Source organism: Dama dama, chromosome 6 (genome assembly GCF_033118175.1).
Source record: "Dama dama isolate Ldn47 chromosome 6, ASM3311817v1, whole genome shotgun sequence".
NCBI classification, from domain to species: domain Eukaryota; kingdom Metazoa; phylum Chordata; class Mammalia; order Artiodactyla; family Cervidae; genus Dama; species Dama dama.
In genome coordinates this window covers 24511460-24526532 of record NC_083686.1, presented here as the reverse complement: position 1 = coordinate 24526532, position 15073 = coordinate 24511460, and the positions used below count along the sequence as shown (strand labels likewise).

Sequence of the window (15073 nt, the reverse complement as noted above, 5' to 3'; positions counted from 1 at the left end):
TGTAATGGTGACATCGCAGTGGGAGGGTTGAGGGAACTGGCTGTTCCATCCAGGTTTGTTTCTGCTCAGTTATCTAGGAAGAGTGGATAACAGCGCAGGTCAAGCACACAGCTAACCTCCATTTTACTTCAGGTGGCTCTTTTTCTCAAGTGTTGATAAAACTTGTAGGTTCTCAAGTTCTCTTGGCTGACCAACTAAGAGAGCCAAGAGAGAGAGATGAAAAATAAACATTATTTGCTTTTCCTAAGCTAGATTGTTGAAAAGCAAGGAGAATTGAACCAGCTGAACCTATTTTGGTTAACAGGCTTTTTATTTTTCATAGTCTTTATTTTTTTTTTCTTTTCTTTTCATAATCTTAAAAAAAAGAAAACACCTCACTTCAGATACAGACTCTGCCTTATTGCTGAAAGTGTATCCTAAATGGTCTCTTTAGAGATTGGCACAGCACATGTATAAAGGAGAAACCTGATCTTCTGAATTAGTATGCACTGAGCTAAGTCAGATAAAATTAGGTCATCAAGCCAATAGGCTCGACTGTACTTTTCCCCATCAACTGTACCTCAACTTCCTTCTTAGTTATTTTGACTTTTCTGCTTATCATTGTCCCGTTCTGGACATCTGAAAACTAAGTCCATAATTCTCACTGTACTTAAATGACAGTTCTGTGAAAAACCTTTGCTTTGCAGATGACTGCCATCTTTCCACCTTGGAGACAGTGTTGGCAATCTGGCTCACTTAGAAGACCCTTGTACTGGAATCCTTAAGACCATGGTGTTTAGTCCTTGTGACTGACACCATGCAGCTTTCAGATCAGTCTCCAGCCAACAAGTGGCAGCCTCAGGGCTGAATGTGTTAACAGGAAAAGACTAACTGCAAGCCTGGGTATCTGCTCACCTCCTTTCCCAACCTTCCTGTTCTGACAGGGAGCTGTAAATAAATGAGATCTTTTGGTTATTAGTGGAACATCATGGGAGGTACAGATGAGGATTTCATGTCTGCCTCAAATCAGTTATTTGCAGTACTGTAAGTTGAAATGGCCTATCAGTCCACTACGGGAACTTTATTGGACCAAAGCAAAGCTTTTTTCTTGGCAAATTATGGCACCAAGAGGCATGAAGCTATTACTTTAAGGTTGGTTCCTGTCCAAAAAAAATTTTTTTGTGTGCGTATGGCAGGGGGAGGATGCAGAATAGCATTCTACAAACTCTGCTTAACCATGCCCTCTCTGCCACAGGGCTTTTAGAATGCTGAAGAGGTGCAGCTCCAGCTCTCCTTGCCCTTTCTTATATCCATCCGTTTCCCCCACCCTTCCCTCTCCCCAAATACTTTTACACTACACTAGGCTAACATTAGGCACTGGATGTGTAGCCACACGCTATGAATTGCATGTGTATACTTCACACAGCAAACTTTGGGAGTAAGAGGTAAGCCCTTTCTGGGCTAAACTGCAAGAGTATTCTGAAAAGCAAAATCCACTCCTGCTTGCTTTTCAGTAGTTTTTTAAGTTCACTGGCCTACTGTTGCATAACATAAGGTCCAAAGTTTTGACATTTGATCTGCCATGAAACTCGTACTTTGAGTTGAGAGAAATGGGGAGGTTCAGCCTCCTGGAAACTGAAAAACCTAGAGTTATGTGGTGTCTTTAAACTTCTCTATCTGGTAGATGTTCTTGGTTACCTCTTATGACAGCTTTTCAATGATCCAGAGATGGCACGGGGAGAGGTATGTCTCTTGACTACACATGGGTCTTACATCACACAAACCACTGCAGAAGGTCCCTGACTTAATATGGTTTGACTTCATGATGGTGTGAGTGATATACATTAAGAAACTGTAGTTCTGGATTTGGATCTTGTCTTAGGCTAGCCATATGCAGTACGGATATTCATTTTGTTGGGCAGTAGCAGCAAGCTGCAGCTCCTAGTCAGGCACACACTCATGAAAGAAAACTGATAGACTTATAACCATTGTTTTCCACTTAAGCGCAGGAGTCAACAAATTCCATAGGATATCTGATTCTTGTGTTATAGAACAGGCTTTGTGTTAAATGGATTCAGCCCAACTGGAGGTTAATGTTAACTGTACTGAGCACTTCAGGTGGACTAGGTTCATAAGTTAGGGTGTTTTAGTAGATTAAGTGCACAAAATGCATTTTCAATTTAAGGATATTTTCAACTTATGAGTTTATCAAGATGTAACTCTGTTGTAAATAGAGGAAGGTCTGTAAACTTATTAATACGGTGAGGGGAAGCTCTCATTTTAACTCCTTGTTCCTAGCTTTACCACGTAAGCCTATACTTCCATCTTCTGTCCTATGATCGGTCAAATCCAACTGAAAATGAAAGCAGCAAGCTTTTGGGACTTGGCTATTTTCAAATATTCCCAGTCGTTATTTCTAGGTTGCAGGCCCAAACAACTTTACCGAATATTAGGACCTTTAATTTGTAGAATTTTGTTGTTGTTGTTGAGACATCTTAGCCACATGTAAGTCCCAACATGGCAGATCTTGGTAATTTCTGATCAGTCCCACATGCACAGGCCTCCCATGGCTTAAGTGATGTGAACTTACAACTGCACATGATGCTGATATTTAGCAACAAGAGGTGAGGGCCTAAACTGCTCATTCCCTCACAGTAAGCCCCGTTTCTCCCTGAAACTTAGAGATATTGTTTTTCTAAAAGCACCATCTAGTGGCCAAAGCTCAAAATACTAATAGGCTTAGGAGACATTCTCCTGTTAAAGTTTATAGACTAATTTCAATTTGAGTCTTTAGAAGTTACATGTTAGATAAAACTTCATCATATCGCAAAGATTTATATTTGATATGTCAGAAGCTGAACCTTGTTAAAAATTCTTGGCCACGTGGCGTTGGACAGCTTTCTAATCCTCAACCTGCTGTGTCCCAGGATGGTCGTAAAGACACTGGCCAGTTATCTCTCTTCCCAGTTGAAAACATACAGCCTACCTTACGGCTCCCCATGATGATGGCTGAGCATCAGTGGCTTTAGTCACATTGTGCTGTTCTGGGCAGTAATGCTCAAGGACAACTTACTTTCTTGTTTCAAGAATTCCAAATGAGTAAAACCCAGGTAGGTAGAGAATAGGGAGCACACACACACATATATATGTATTGGTTCTAACAACATAGGAGAAAAGAAAGAATACTTCGGGGGCAGAGACCAATGTCTTAGCTCTCTGGACAGTAGGAATGTAGGCTCAGATTCTCATCAGCTTGGCCAAGCAAGAAGCTACATTACAGTTGCTTTCAGAGCCAAAGGTACAGGGTCAGGGACATTTCTGACAAATTAGAATTAGTCTTTTTAACTGGCATTTGAGAGTACTCTCCTTTCCTAGCCCTCCCCCCCCCACACTAAGACATCATCTGTAGGGGAAAAAAAAAAAAACCAGTTCTTCACAGATAACCAACACCACCAATCCTGCAAGAGAGAACGAAGTAAACACCTGGCTTCTCCCAGTATGAGCTTCAAGAGCTAGAGCACGCATGTTCACTTCTGTTGGAGGATTAGAGAGTAACTTATTAGAATTAAACTGATTTACCCCATCACATTTATTCCCTTGCTGTTGCAGATCCTTCATGGAATAACGAATTTTCTAACCACCAAGAGGTACCAGGCAATTGTGATCCCTAAAGCTCAAGTTTCCAAATATTGGAAGAGAATTGTGTGATGCCAAAATTTAAGTATTGTGGACAGGCTAGTGACAATAGTTTCCAGTAAAACAGGATCTAATTTAACAGTAGGAATCCTTAATGAGAAGTTCCTCACTGTTCAAGCATGTTTTGCTTTTTTCTGCCTTAATCCACAAGTTCAGGTCCCAGAGAATCAAAGTTCTGCAAGAAGTCGTGGTAGCTAAGGTCTCCGGGATGGTGGCAGGGACAAAACTGAAAGGGTGCGTGCTCAGGAGGGTCTGGTCTCCTAAGTACTATCGTTTAATTGATACATGGGTTAAATAAGCTTTGAGGCACGAGACCTGGCAGCCTAACCATTGCAATTCAGTTTCCCATAAAAACAATACCTTTTTCCAAACTGATTTACTATCAGTTTTTGATTCGAAAGCCTCAAGATCAAAAAATTAAAATGTTTCTAACTTCTGTACAATCTGTAGCAACTGGACCACAAAGGAAATATTCTGATTCTAGACTCAATATTATCCGTAGATTTCTACGTAACAAAAATATTCATTTAAGTGGAGGAGGGGATGGAGGGATTAAATGCCATTTATTTTAATGATGAACATGTGCAGTTGTAGACGTCTTGAAGCTCCCACAACTGAGGTGAATTAAGGAACAGAACCAGATGAATACTAGGAAAAGTGGGATTTTTTTTTTTTTTTTTTAATGTGTATTTGCAAAGTCAGCCTCATGCTATCTTCACTCTCTGTACTTCGATGTTAAGGAGACATTTCCCCCTTGATTGGACTGTAGCAGGTAGCCAACCCTACCACAAGAATTTAAGTCAAATACAGACTGGAGAATACTTGTGCTCTGCTAAACCAGAGCAAAATCAGTAGGTTAAAAAAAGACAGGTTATCTAGACATGGGAAATGCCTGCCCTCCCAGTTCCTTAAGCTAAGAAATTACTGTTTGGAAGGTCACAGTCCACCAGTTAGAAAATGTTAGAAAGGAAAAATTATGTCAAATCCTAAACTCAGTCACATTTAAATCCCCCCTTTATGTTTTATTTTCTGCAAGCATATTAGTATTTTTTATCATCTTCTGTAGTTGAAATAGCAGCGCTAAACCATCAAGAATTTGTACCTCTTCACAAGCAGGAAAAAAACATAAAAAGGTTAAGGACAACGTTTATTGCTACCAGTGGCTTTTATCATCAGTACATGGTTCTGACTGCAATACCTTCTTTAGACTGCACAGGGAGCTCAGAATCCAGAAGTCATTAAGAGAAATACAGGTAGGCTGGGGAGGCAGGGGGTTAACTGATCAAGAAATACAAGTAGGCTGGGGAGACAAGGGGATTAATTGATCAAGAAATACAGGTAGGCTGAGGAGGCAGGGGGTTAACTGATCAAGAAAAATCCTAATAATGGCTTAACATAAAACTAGGGCACTGAATTCAGTTAATACATGTTACAGATCCCAATCACAGAGCTGCCCCAACATCTAGAGTCTCTCCTGGTGATTATAAATGAGTGAACTGAGCAGTTTAAAAAACCTAACTTTAGTTGTTACATGCTGCTTTGGTGAGCACCTGGATATAGTCTTTACCACAAATTTTTACACAAATGTCAAAAATGCTTTCAACAAACCTAAGAGTGTCTTAATCATGTGCCACTTTAAGCTTCAAAGATAAACAAAAACTGAAAATAATTTTATTTCCAAACTCTAGAAATTGAAAGGAGACAAAAATCAACAATGGTAACAGGAGTCCTTTTTACCACCTGATTCATATGGGGCAATTTTGAAGTACCTTTTCCAGATTAATTTAAATTTGAATCATGGATTAAACATGGCTGTCACACTGAAATAATTTGTTCACTAAATTGCTAAAAATAAATTTTGAGGGTTTCCTCATCAGCGGAAGTCAGGCTATAGATCAACATGCATAAAATTCATTTAGTATTCAAAGAAGCAAGCAAAAAGCTAGAGGAAAATTAAATCAGGATTCTGGGACAAGGTTTGCTAGCTAGGAATTTTGGAATTAAAAAAACAACACTGAACGTGAGTTTCTGACACAAGGCAACCTACACATTACAGTTTAGCAGAGAAAAGGGGAGAACTGACAAATACCACAAAGGAATTTTTTACTTAAAATTTTTTTTGATCTTAATTTTAGACTTTTTTTGGTCTTTAAGTGCTTAAATATTGTTGAATTATAATTAGTCATAAAATCAACTGGGTTTTTTTCTCTGGCTTGTTTCAAATCAGCCTGAAAAGATATATACCTTACATAGCCTATCCTGGTTTTCCATGCTCCCCTCCCCAGAGTCGTCTACCTTAGTTTGCACTTGAAGCTAACCCTTGCTGCTACATGACAGAAACAGGCTGCAGAGGCGGACAAGGAGAAGCCTGTCCCTCTTGCCGTGATAGATCAGTGCCACACACAGAACCCACACTTTCTGAGGCGTTCTCTTCATTATAGAGCCGTTTGATCCCATCGTAGAAGTCATCCACTTCCATTTCCTCCACCTTGCGTTTAGCAGAGGCATACTTGCACCCATTGGCAGCTGGGAGATGGTGGCAGAAGGCTGCTGGACCTCTGACTGGCACTTCTGGTTTGCTGTTGTCCTTGGAGAAGTCTGGGCCTGGGACAGAGGAGGGGTGTAATCTGAACACTCCTCTGTCACAGGTCACCAGGGTGTGCTTGAGGGGACGGTAGACATAAACGGAATTTAGAGGCAGAGAAGACTGCAGAGTAGAAAGGTGATGTGCCACAAGCTCCCGACAGTGGATCAGCTGGGAGCTATCCATCTGAGCCAGGGGAGAAAAAAAAATAATCAATGGAGGTGGCTCTGTCATTTCTGCTAGCCACTTTTTCTCCTCATGCCCTCTGTCCCCCAAGGCTTCTCTCCTCACATCTTTTACCTCCAACTCATCTAATTCGCCAGCCTAACCCATCGTTTTTAGAATTTGTGTCCAGATCTGTATTTACAATATAAACCACTTTGGAACTTGAATTCTGTATTTGCAATTATATGCTGGACAGCTTCATGAAAGCAGAAATTACTCTCTTTTTTTCACTGAGATATATCCAACATCTGCTTTTTGTTCAGGCTATCTCCCCTGTCCAGAAGGCCTTTCACCTCACCCTCTTTGCCTCCTCCAACCTCTTTAGTGAAGACCAACATACAGATAATATATTTATATATATATACTCCCTCTTATATATATTATACATATTATATATGTGTGTGTATATACATAGACACACACACACATACATATACTCCCTTTGGGCTCTAACAGTGAACAATGTGCCTGCAATGCAGAAGACCCGGGTTCAATCTCTGGGTCAAGAAGATTCCCTGGAGAAGGAAATGGCAACCTACTCCAGTATTCTTGCCTGGAGAATCCCACGGACAGAGGAGCCTGGTGGGCTACAGTTCATGGGGTCGCAAAGAGTCAGACACAATTAAGTGACTTAACACATTCAGTGTATAGATAAACAAAATCCATTAAGAATTTAGAGAAGCAGCCAGAGGCAAGAAGAAATTTAAATAAGGGACGGCTGTCTGGCTTAAGAATTTTGAACAACTTTCTTTTTTTTAAACAGAGTTAATGAGAACCTTTGACAAGTTGTATTTCTGTAGCAAACAGCAGGCTTGACAGCACTAGCAGAAAACATTTTTGCTAAGATTTTTGTTTAATGAGGAAGTTTCACTAACTCCTTCTTATCCTTCAGGATAATTCAGGTATCAATCCTTTTTGAAGCCACCCCTGATTTCCCTTATCCCTCCCAAACCCCAAATCCCAGGATCATCTGTTTTTGTATCAATCTGTTATCATACCACACTATATTAGAATAGTCTATTTAACCATTTATGCTTTTCTACTACAGACTACAAGATCCCAAGAGGCAGCCACTGCATCATATCCACTTTTATTTAAGTTTCTAGCACCAATGACTGTACATGGAAGGCCTTCAAAATCTTGTGATAAAGTCTCATTCTGCCTTACTTTCCCTACAATTATAGCTTTAGTCAAAATTCTTATACAGCACATATTTCTTCCCTATTTAAATTAATTCCTCAGCACCCCAGGTGCCTACCAGAAATGATCTAACTTCTTTAGTTTGGTGTTAAGAAGGCTCTCCACAATCTGACCCAACCTTCTTTTCGTCTTGTGTGAGCTGTGTGCTCAGTCATGTCCAACTCTTTACAACTCCACGGGCTGTAGCCCCCAGGCTCCTCTGTCCACGGAACTTTTCAGGCAAGAATACTGGAGTGGGTTGCCATTTTCTTTCCCAGGGGATCTTCCTGACTCAGGGATGGAACCTGAGTCTCCTGCATTGGCAGGCATATTCTCTACCCCTGCGCCACCTGGGAAGCCTTTCCAGCCTTACTCCCTCCTAACACACCCCAATCTGTGCTCTGTGCTCCTGCCAAACAAACGTGCTCTCTACTCTGCACAAACCTTGCCCTTTCTTACACTACCCTTGCTCATACTCACATTGAAACTGTATCATGTATTCCTTCCAGGTCTGGCTAACTGCCATCACCTCCAGAAGTCTATCTTGACTAACTACCAGTGATCACTTTCCAGGCTTATGTATTCTACAGCTATCGTTGGACATTTCTCAACCAATTCTTATTCATACCTAAAAAAAACCCTGTAGCACACAGTATGACTTTGCAAAACCACAGAGAAAATAAAGGAAAATAACATGCTCTGCAAGAACATATTTGGTGTCAAAACTATTTTTATCTCTAAATATACTCCTTGCTGGAACTTCCCCTGCAGTCTAGTGTTAAGACTCCACCTTCCCACGCAGGGGGTGACAGTTCAATCCCCGGTTGGGGAACTAAGGTCCCACATGCCACAGGGTGGTGTGGCCAGAAATTTTAAAATAATCATAAAAATAATCATTAAAATAAACTCATTACTTGTTACCCAGCAAAGTATCCAAAGATGAAAGGCTAGTGTTATGTCATGTACAAATGTAACAATGTCTGAAATTACCAGAAACTATATATGAAAATGACCATTTTTCATATCTATTTTGTTCACCAATTTTCCCCCTAGTTTGAAAGGCTAACACCCTAACAGGCAAGATATTATTAACTAGTATTCGAATTTCTTTCCCTCTCTTAAAAGAAAAAAAATTATAACTTTCAAGATTATAACTGTAGGCTATGGCTTATCATGTCCCAGGGATGTGAAATGAGCTAAGCCATGCTAAAAACAGCAGAATGGGACTTCCCTGGTGGTCCAGTGGCTAAAAAGACTCTGTGCTCCCAATGCAGGAGGCCTGGGTTCGATCCCTGGTGAAGGAATTAGATCCCACATGCCGCAAATAAGACCTAGTGCAGCCAGATTAAAAACAAAAACAAAGACAGTGGAACAAGGCGCACAGGAAAGGGATGGGGCTTCCGAGTTCTTTAAGGCACCTGGCACTCTAGGCCAGGACCCACTTCCTCAAATAGCCTACAAGAGAGGTAACAGAGAAAAAGGAATTCAGACATGGAAAGAAGACTACAGTGTAAAAAAAAATTACTTCTAAAAAGTAAGTACCCAGTTTATTGTGTTGTTCTTCAACAACTGAATGACACTGAATGGCCTAGAAAAGTAAAAATATCACAAATATTCTAATGCCTTAGTCACCCGGCATAGTACCACAGAAGCAGCCTGAAAAAAAAAAACATGTTTTTCAAGTAAAAAGACTGTGTCACTAAAAACTTTCTCTGTGGAAGTAGTAAGTAAATAAGGAGTTATATTTAGTGAGGACTGGCAGAAAATGGAGCTAGAAAGACACTGAAGGTTTTGCAAACTAATACCACCAAGCTTCGCAGGTGGTGCAGTGGTAAAGAATCCGCCTGCCAATGCAAGAGGCAGGTTTGATCCCTGGGTCAGGAAGATCCCTTGCAGTAGAAAATGGCAACCAACTGCAGTACTGCCTGTAAGTTCCATGGACAGAGGAGCCTGGCAGGCTATATCCATGGGGTCAGAAAGCACTGGACATGACTAAGCATGCACGCACACACAGACCAGCTAATGATGGTCCACCCAAGTTAAATCCTCTGTCCAAAGTAATGCATCAACATAAATTCCTTCTACTGCAACCTGAGTTTGTTCTAAGAAAATAAAATAATATGGCCCTTGCTGAGATACAGTGGAGGAAACAAAATAAGCATATATACTGGAATTACTGCAACTTTAGACACCAGACAAGTTCTCTGTCAGAGAATGATGTAAAATGAACATGTTCTATTTGCAGAGTGTCAAGAGAACATTTATTGTTATTTTTCAAGAGGACCATCTCCCCCAATTCAAATATGGTAACTATTTTAAAGTATACCTTGCTAGAAAAACAAACAGAACTGTAATTCGTCTCACCAAGGAGGTAAGGCAAATAGCCTTGAACGTTTACAGAGCAGACATCCGAACAGGTTACTGATGGGAAAAGGGGGATCGGAATAGCATGATGTAACTGATGCAGATGGACCCACTAGGTTCAGTGGATAGCATAAAGCCCTGTAATACCTAGTGCCATGAGGAGTCAGACTCGAGGCACCATCAAGAAGGACTAGAAGACCCTGGTGGGGAGGGTCTGCTTCCTGAACTCCATACTCTTACACTGCACCACAGAGGTAAACGTATACTTTGACTAGGGACCTTGGTTAGGGACAGGAAGACCACCATGCTATCTGGGGAGATTTAACATCCTGAGATAGAAGGCAGACTGCATCAACCAGAGGAGAGGAGGAGAACATGAGTACAGCCACAGAAGCAGAGCAATGAGAGGAGTAAGAAGAAAGGGTTAGCCGGCTCAGAATGATGACCAACAGGTAGCACAAGAGAGAAGAGGGGTGCTGATGGAGGCAGTAGCGTGGGGCGAGGGGACCAGAAGAGACAGGAGAAAGCTTGCCTTTCAAGCCAGGAAACACTCCCTGTACTTTGTCTGAAGTCCAGAGGGGACATAGGCAGAGCTGGTGACAATGGGCCCCCTCACAGCATGGATGCCTGTGATGGACCAACAGCAGTCCTCTCACACCACGACACTGGGAAACACGTCAGAAGTAATTCTGGCACCATCTTACCAATCTGATGCAAGAACTTCCTATACAACAACCAGAAATCCAGGAGGAATATCTGATATTACTATGGCTTTGTCACAGGTCTAATTACAAAGATACCAGACTTGGTGTTCCTATGTGAACAGAGGTGAACTTAGCAAAGATAACTGAGTCTTAAAGAATAAAGAGCCACTCATATTTGGGCCTGGAGAAGGCAATGGCTGCCCACTCCAGTATTCTTGCCTGGAGAATCCCATGGAGAGAGGAGCCTGGCGGGCTACAGTCCATGTGGTTGCAAAGAGGTGGAGACAACTGAGCAACTAAGCACAGACTTGGGCCACTAGGATCTCAGAGAATTGCTAAGACCAGGTCTCAAACTCTCCGAAGTTCTGTGATCTCACGTGTGTTTTTAACTGTCTTCCTCATTATAACTTGACTACTACATGGAGCAGAGACTTTTTTTTGGAATCACTGTAGCCCCAATGCCTTGACCATAGATTTCTCAATAAATGTAACATAACTATATACATATATGAGAGACTGGAACAGTCGTTTTCAAACTATGTCCAAACAGCTTATGAAAGGGAAGAGGCCATGTTGAACAGGACTGCATCTGATAGGCTTCTGCCCCAAACACATGTTACAAAGTAATAGTTTACTACTTAGGATTTTGGGATTGTGTGTGTACAAGATTTGGGGGAAGGGGAGTGAGGAAGAGTTCTATTTCTAAAGAAAACTCTGAAAACCACTGGACTGCAATCTTCAAGATTTTTATGGTATGGATAAAGCACTGGGGTTTTCCAGTTTTCTTTACTACTAAGTTTTGTGTGTCTCTGACAAAGTCCCAAGTTCTTTGGGATGCAGCTATAAAATAAAGGAGTTGAATGATCTGATTTTTAAGAAGGTTCCTTCAAATTCCAAGCTTATAATAATACTTGGGGAGAATAGTTTGGTGAACACTTTCTTTCAGCACCAGAAAGCTTATAATAAATAAGCAGATTCTCTACTGTTCTTCAATAGAGAACAAGCCATCAAAGCTACAGAATATATGTGCTATTTACAATATTCTTATTATTTACAGTTCAAAGCTTGTCCTTTCTCAGTGCTAGTAACTCTTCATATAGCAAATCTTCTCTGCACTAACTTGGAAACAGCACAGAGACAGAGTCATGGAGGGATTTAGAGATAAGTCCTTCATTCCAGTAAACATGGAAAATGTAGGAGTTTCTCTTAATGTCCCTTCCCCACTTCCACAGTCTAATGTAAATGATTAACATTCAACTTCCTTTCCCAACACTCAAGGGAGGCAGAGTAAGTGCTCTGTATCACACTATTCACTTAAGTGGTAGTTTTTGATGTTAGTTTCTAAAAATTCTCACTAAATAGCAACTCTCTCCCAGGGTTTATTTTCACTGTAGCATTATTTCAATAGAAAAAACATTTCTCAATTATTTCAATCTAACATATGCAAATAAAAGAAGGTATCTCTTTGTAAGGAGAAATAGCCTGTATTACACTAGCATCATGTGTCCAGGGAAGGAGAACAAGCTGAGCTATGCTAAAACAGAATAAAACACATAGTTGATATATTGCTCTGACCACCATCATCATTCTTTTTATGAAAAGACAGCCCTTCTCTGCTCACAAACGAAAGCATGAAATTCTTAGAGCTGAGAGGCTGCCCTGAAATATATTTTCTATGTCTGCTAACTTTTTTTCTGTCTGTTAGCTTTTATGGCTTGTATCTATCAACTATAACTGTCTTACAAAATACCAAATTCAAATATTATTCTCATTTTTCTTTTATAGAATTCTTTAATAAGTTTTATCAGCTCAAAGATTGCAGCTGTTTGCTGAAGTTGGTTTTATATTACATAATGTTTTTAAGCTCAGAATTTAGCAGTCTCTTCTCTAAATAAAATTTAATAAATCAATAAGTATTGCCAAATGAGAATAAACTGGGACATATAAAAGGGAAACTATGCTCATAAGTCTTATTATGGACTCAGTTGGCTAAGGGGTATGGTTTGCAGCAGATCTAAACTCGTAGGTTCCATTTAGTGACATGAACAGAACCAGTAAGGATCCTCTCCAATAGTTGCTAACAGAGTAACCATTACTAACTTTTCATTTGAGTTTCAAATTTTCATTTGAATGGTAATGCTAAATTTTTAGTTTTTATATAGATAGTTGATAAAATTTTAACTAAGCTCAAACATTTTATATCAATTTGCAGATAAAGCTACTCACCAACCTTAGGCAACTACTTCAGAAAGTCCTAGAACTTCAGGAATATACTTTCTATTTGCCAAATACTTCCTTCTCTAGCCAACAATAAATTATCTGCTTGTCTAAAAAGCAACTTCTTGCAGTTTATGTTTTTGCCTTATCTTTTTTAAAAAACGAGTAAACTACAGAAGTACTATAATGGAACCTAATAGGTAGGAAGGTTCTTCATACAAAACCAATGGAAAATATATTAGCAAGAATCTTAGTAACCTTTTAAGATTAAGATTTTCAGCAACCTAGAAGGTTAGATGGTTAGACAGCATCACCTACTCAGTGGACATGAATTTTGAGCAAACTCCAGGAGATAGTGAAGGACAGGAAAGCCTGGTGCTGCAATCCATGGGGTTGCAAAGAAGCTGGACACAACTTAGTGACTAAACAACAACCACCACCTAGAGTGAGGGGTGAAAAGAATCAAGAAAATACTGTCTAGGCTTTAAAAAAGAAAAAAAGACATCTAACCCATACATTTATAAAGGGTGTAATAATACTTTGTTGCTCTTAAAAATGAGCTGCCATTACAAGATTAAAATATCTCTTAGTTTTGTAACTATCTGCTAGCCCTGTTTTCCCAGTAAGAGAAAGATGAATGTCGTTTGATTAGACTGACACCTACCTGTGCTTTCTGAAGCAGCTCAATTGTAAGAGGAAGCCAATCAGGAATGAGCTTCTCCACTTCCAGACTAACCATCGCCAGGGCAAGCATGGATCCTTTGAACTGCAGAAGTTGGCTGCAGGCCATACAGTGAAGTAACTGCTTGGTAAGGAATGCCAAATGTTGAGATGGGCTGAGACTGGGCAAACTAAAAAGTAACTGAGGCCTAGTTGACACTGCAATGGCATGGAACTAAAAAAAAATAAAAAATTAAAATTACAATCACAAGAACATCTTTCTAGTTACTTAAATGTCTAGATAAGCTATGTACAGAAGTTGATGTAACCTCCTCAGGTATTACTCAATTTCTAAGTTTGCAATTTTAGCTTCAGTGATTTGATATATATCTTAATTTCTAATTTTTTCTTGGCTAATTGCAGTAATTTTCCTTTTCCTAAAAATCAGAACAACAACAACAAAAAAGGACTTCCCAGCTGGCTCAGGGGTAAAGAATCTCCCTGCCAGTGCAGGAGACGTGGGTTTGATCTCTGATCTGGGAAGGCCCCATATGCTGTGGAGCACCTAAGCCCGTGCGCCAGAACTACTGAGCCGGTGCTCTGCAGCCCGGGAGCTGCAACGACTGAGCCCACGTGCTCCACAGCCCCTGCTCCCCGAAACTAAAGAAAAGCCGGGGCAGCCACAAAGACTCAGTGCAGCTCCCCGCCCCCACCAAGAGAGTGAGCAATCTACTGTTCCAGTTACTAAAATAGGACTATATACTCAAGTAGGAAACGGAAAGACTTCAGGTGAATTTACAATGTGAAGAAAATCCAATGGTGTGGCAGTGTGAAGATCCCAATTCAACTTATCCAGAATAATTCTCTCCATCCGCAGAATTTCAGATGAAGAACAGCCACAGAAACTGTCTCTTGCCAACACCTTCAGTACTGGGATTCTCTATACAAAGCAAAAGGGAAGGAGGCAGGGAGGGCAGGACAGAAAAAAATAAACTCATTTTCTCAGGTTTTGTTTTGGTAAACAGAAAACAAGCTAATAAACAGCTAATAAACAGATAAAACTTTCAACAAAGAGACACGAATAATCTTGAAAATAGTTACCTCGTCTTCCTCAACAGTCTTGGCAGCCAGGAAAAAACAGCTGATTGCAATACAACTCAGGTATTTTGGGTGGGCCTAAAACGGGGAAAAGACAAAAAGCAACTTCAGTGATTTGTCAAAAAGTTAAGAGTTTATTTTTTGAAACTAGATATGCAGATGAGGCAAGTATGCACACAACCCTGTGGAATTCAAATTAATCTGGGTCTCATTCACTGCTTTCTAGGATCAGAGATAACTTATAACCCCAGCCATATTACATACTCTACGGAAATACTAAGATCATTCCTTTGTAAGTTCAACCAATGCTGGTTAGCCAAAGCTAATTTCTATCCATCAGAGGTGAGCTTGATCTTAGAAGACTTTT

General features: G+C 40.2%; 1 protein-coding gene across 1 annotated transcript in view; it reads right to left on the bottom strand.

Annotated features, from left to right (window-relative positions):
- Window positions 1-4804: 4804 nt before the first annotated feature.
- Window positions 4805-15073, bottom strand: part of CCNI (cyclin I) — a 36137-nt gene continuing 25868 nt past the window's right edge. The window contains exons 4-7 of the mRNA XM_061145748.1: window positions 14710-14784; window positions 14408-14548; window positions 13613-13843; window positions 4805-6445 (exon numbers count right to left, since the gene is read on the bottom strand). Of these exons, the coding sequence (XP_061001731.1) occupies window positions 6002-6445; window positions 13613-13843; window positions 14408-14548; window positions 14710-14784 (891 nt within the window). The 3' untranslated portion in view covers window positions 4805-6001. The remainder of the gene's footprint in view (window positions 6446-13612; window positions 13844-14407; window positions 14549-14709; window positions 14785-15073) is intronic.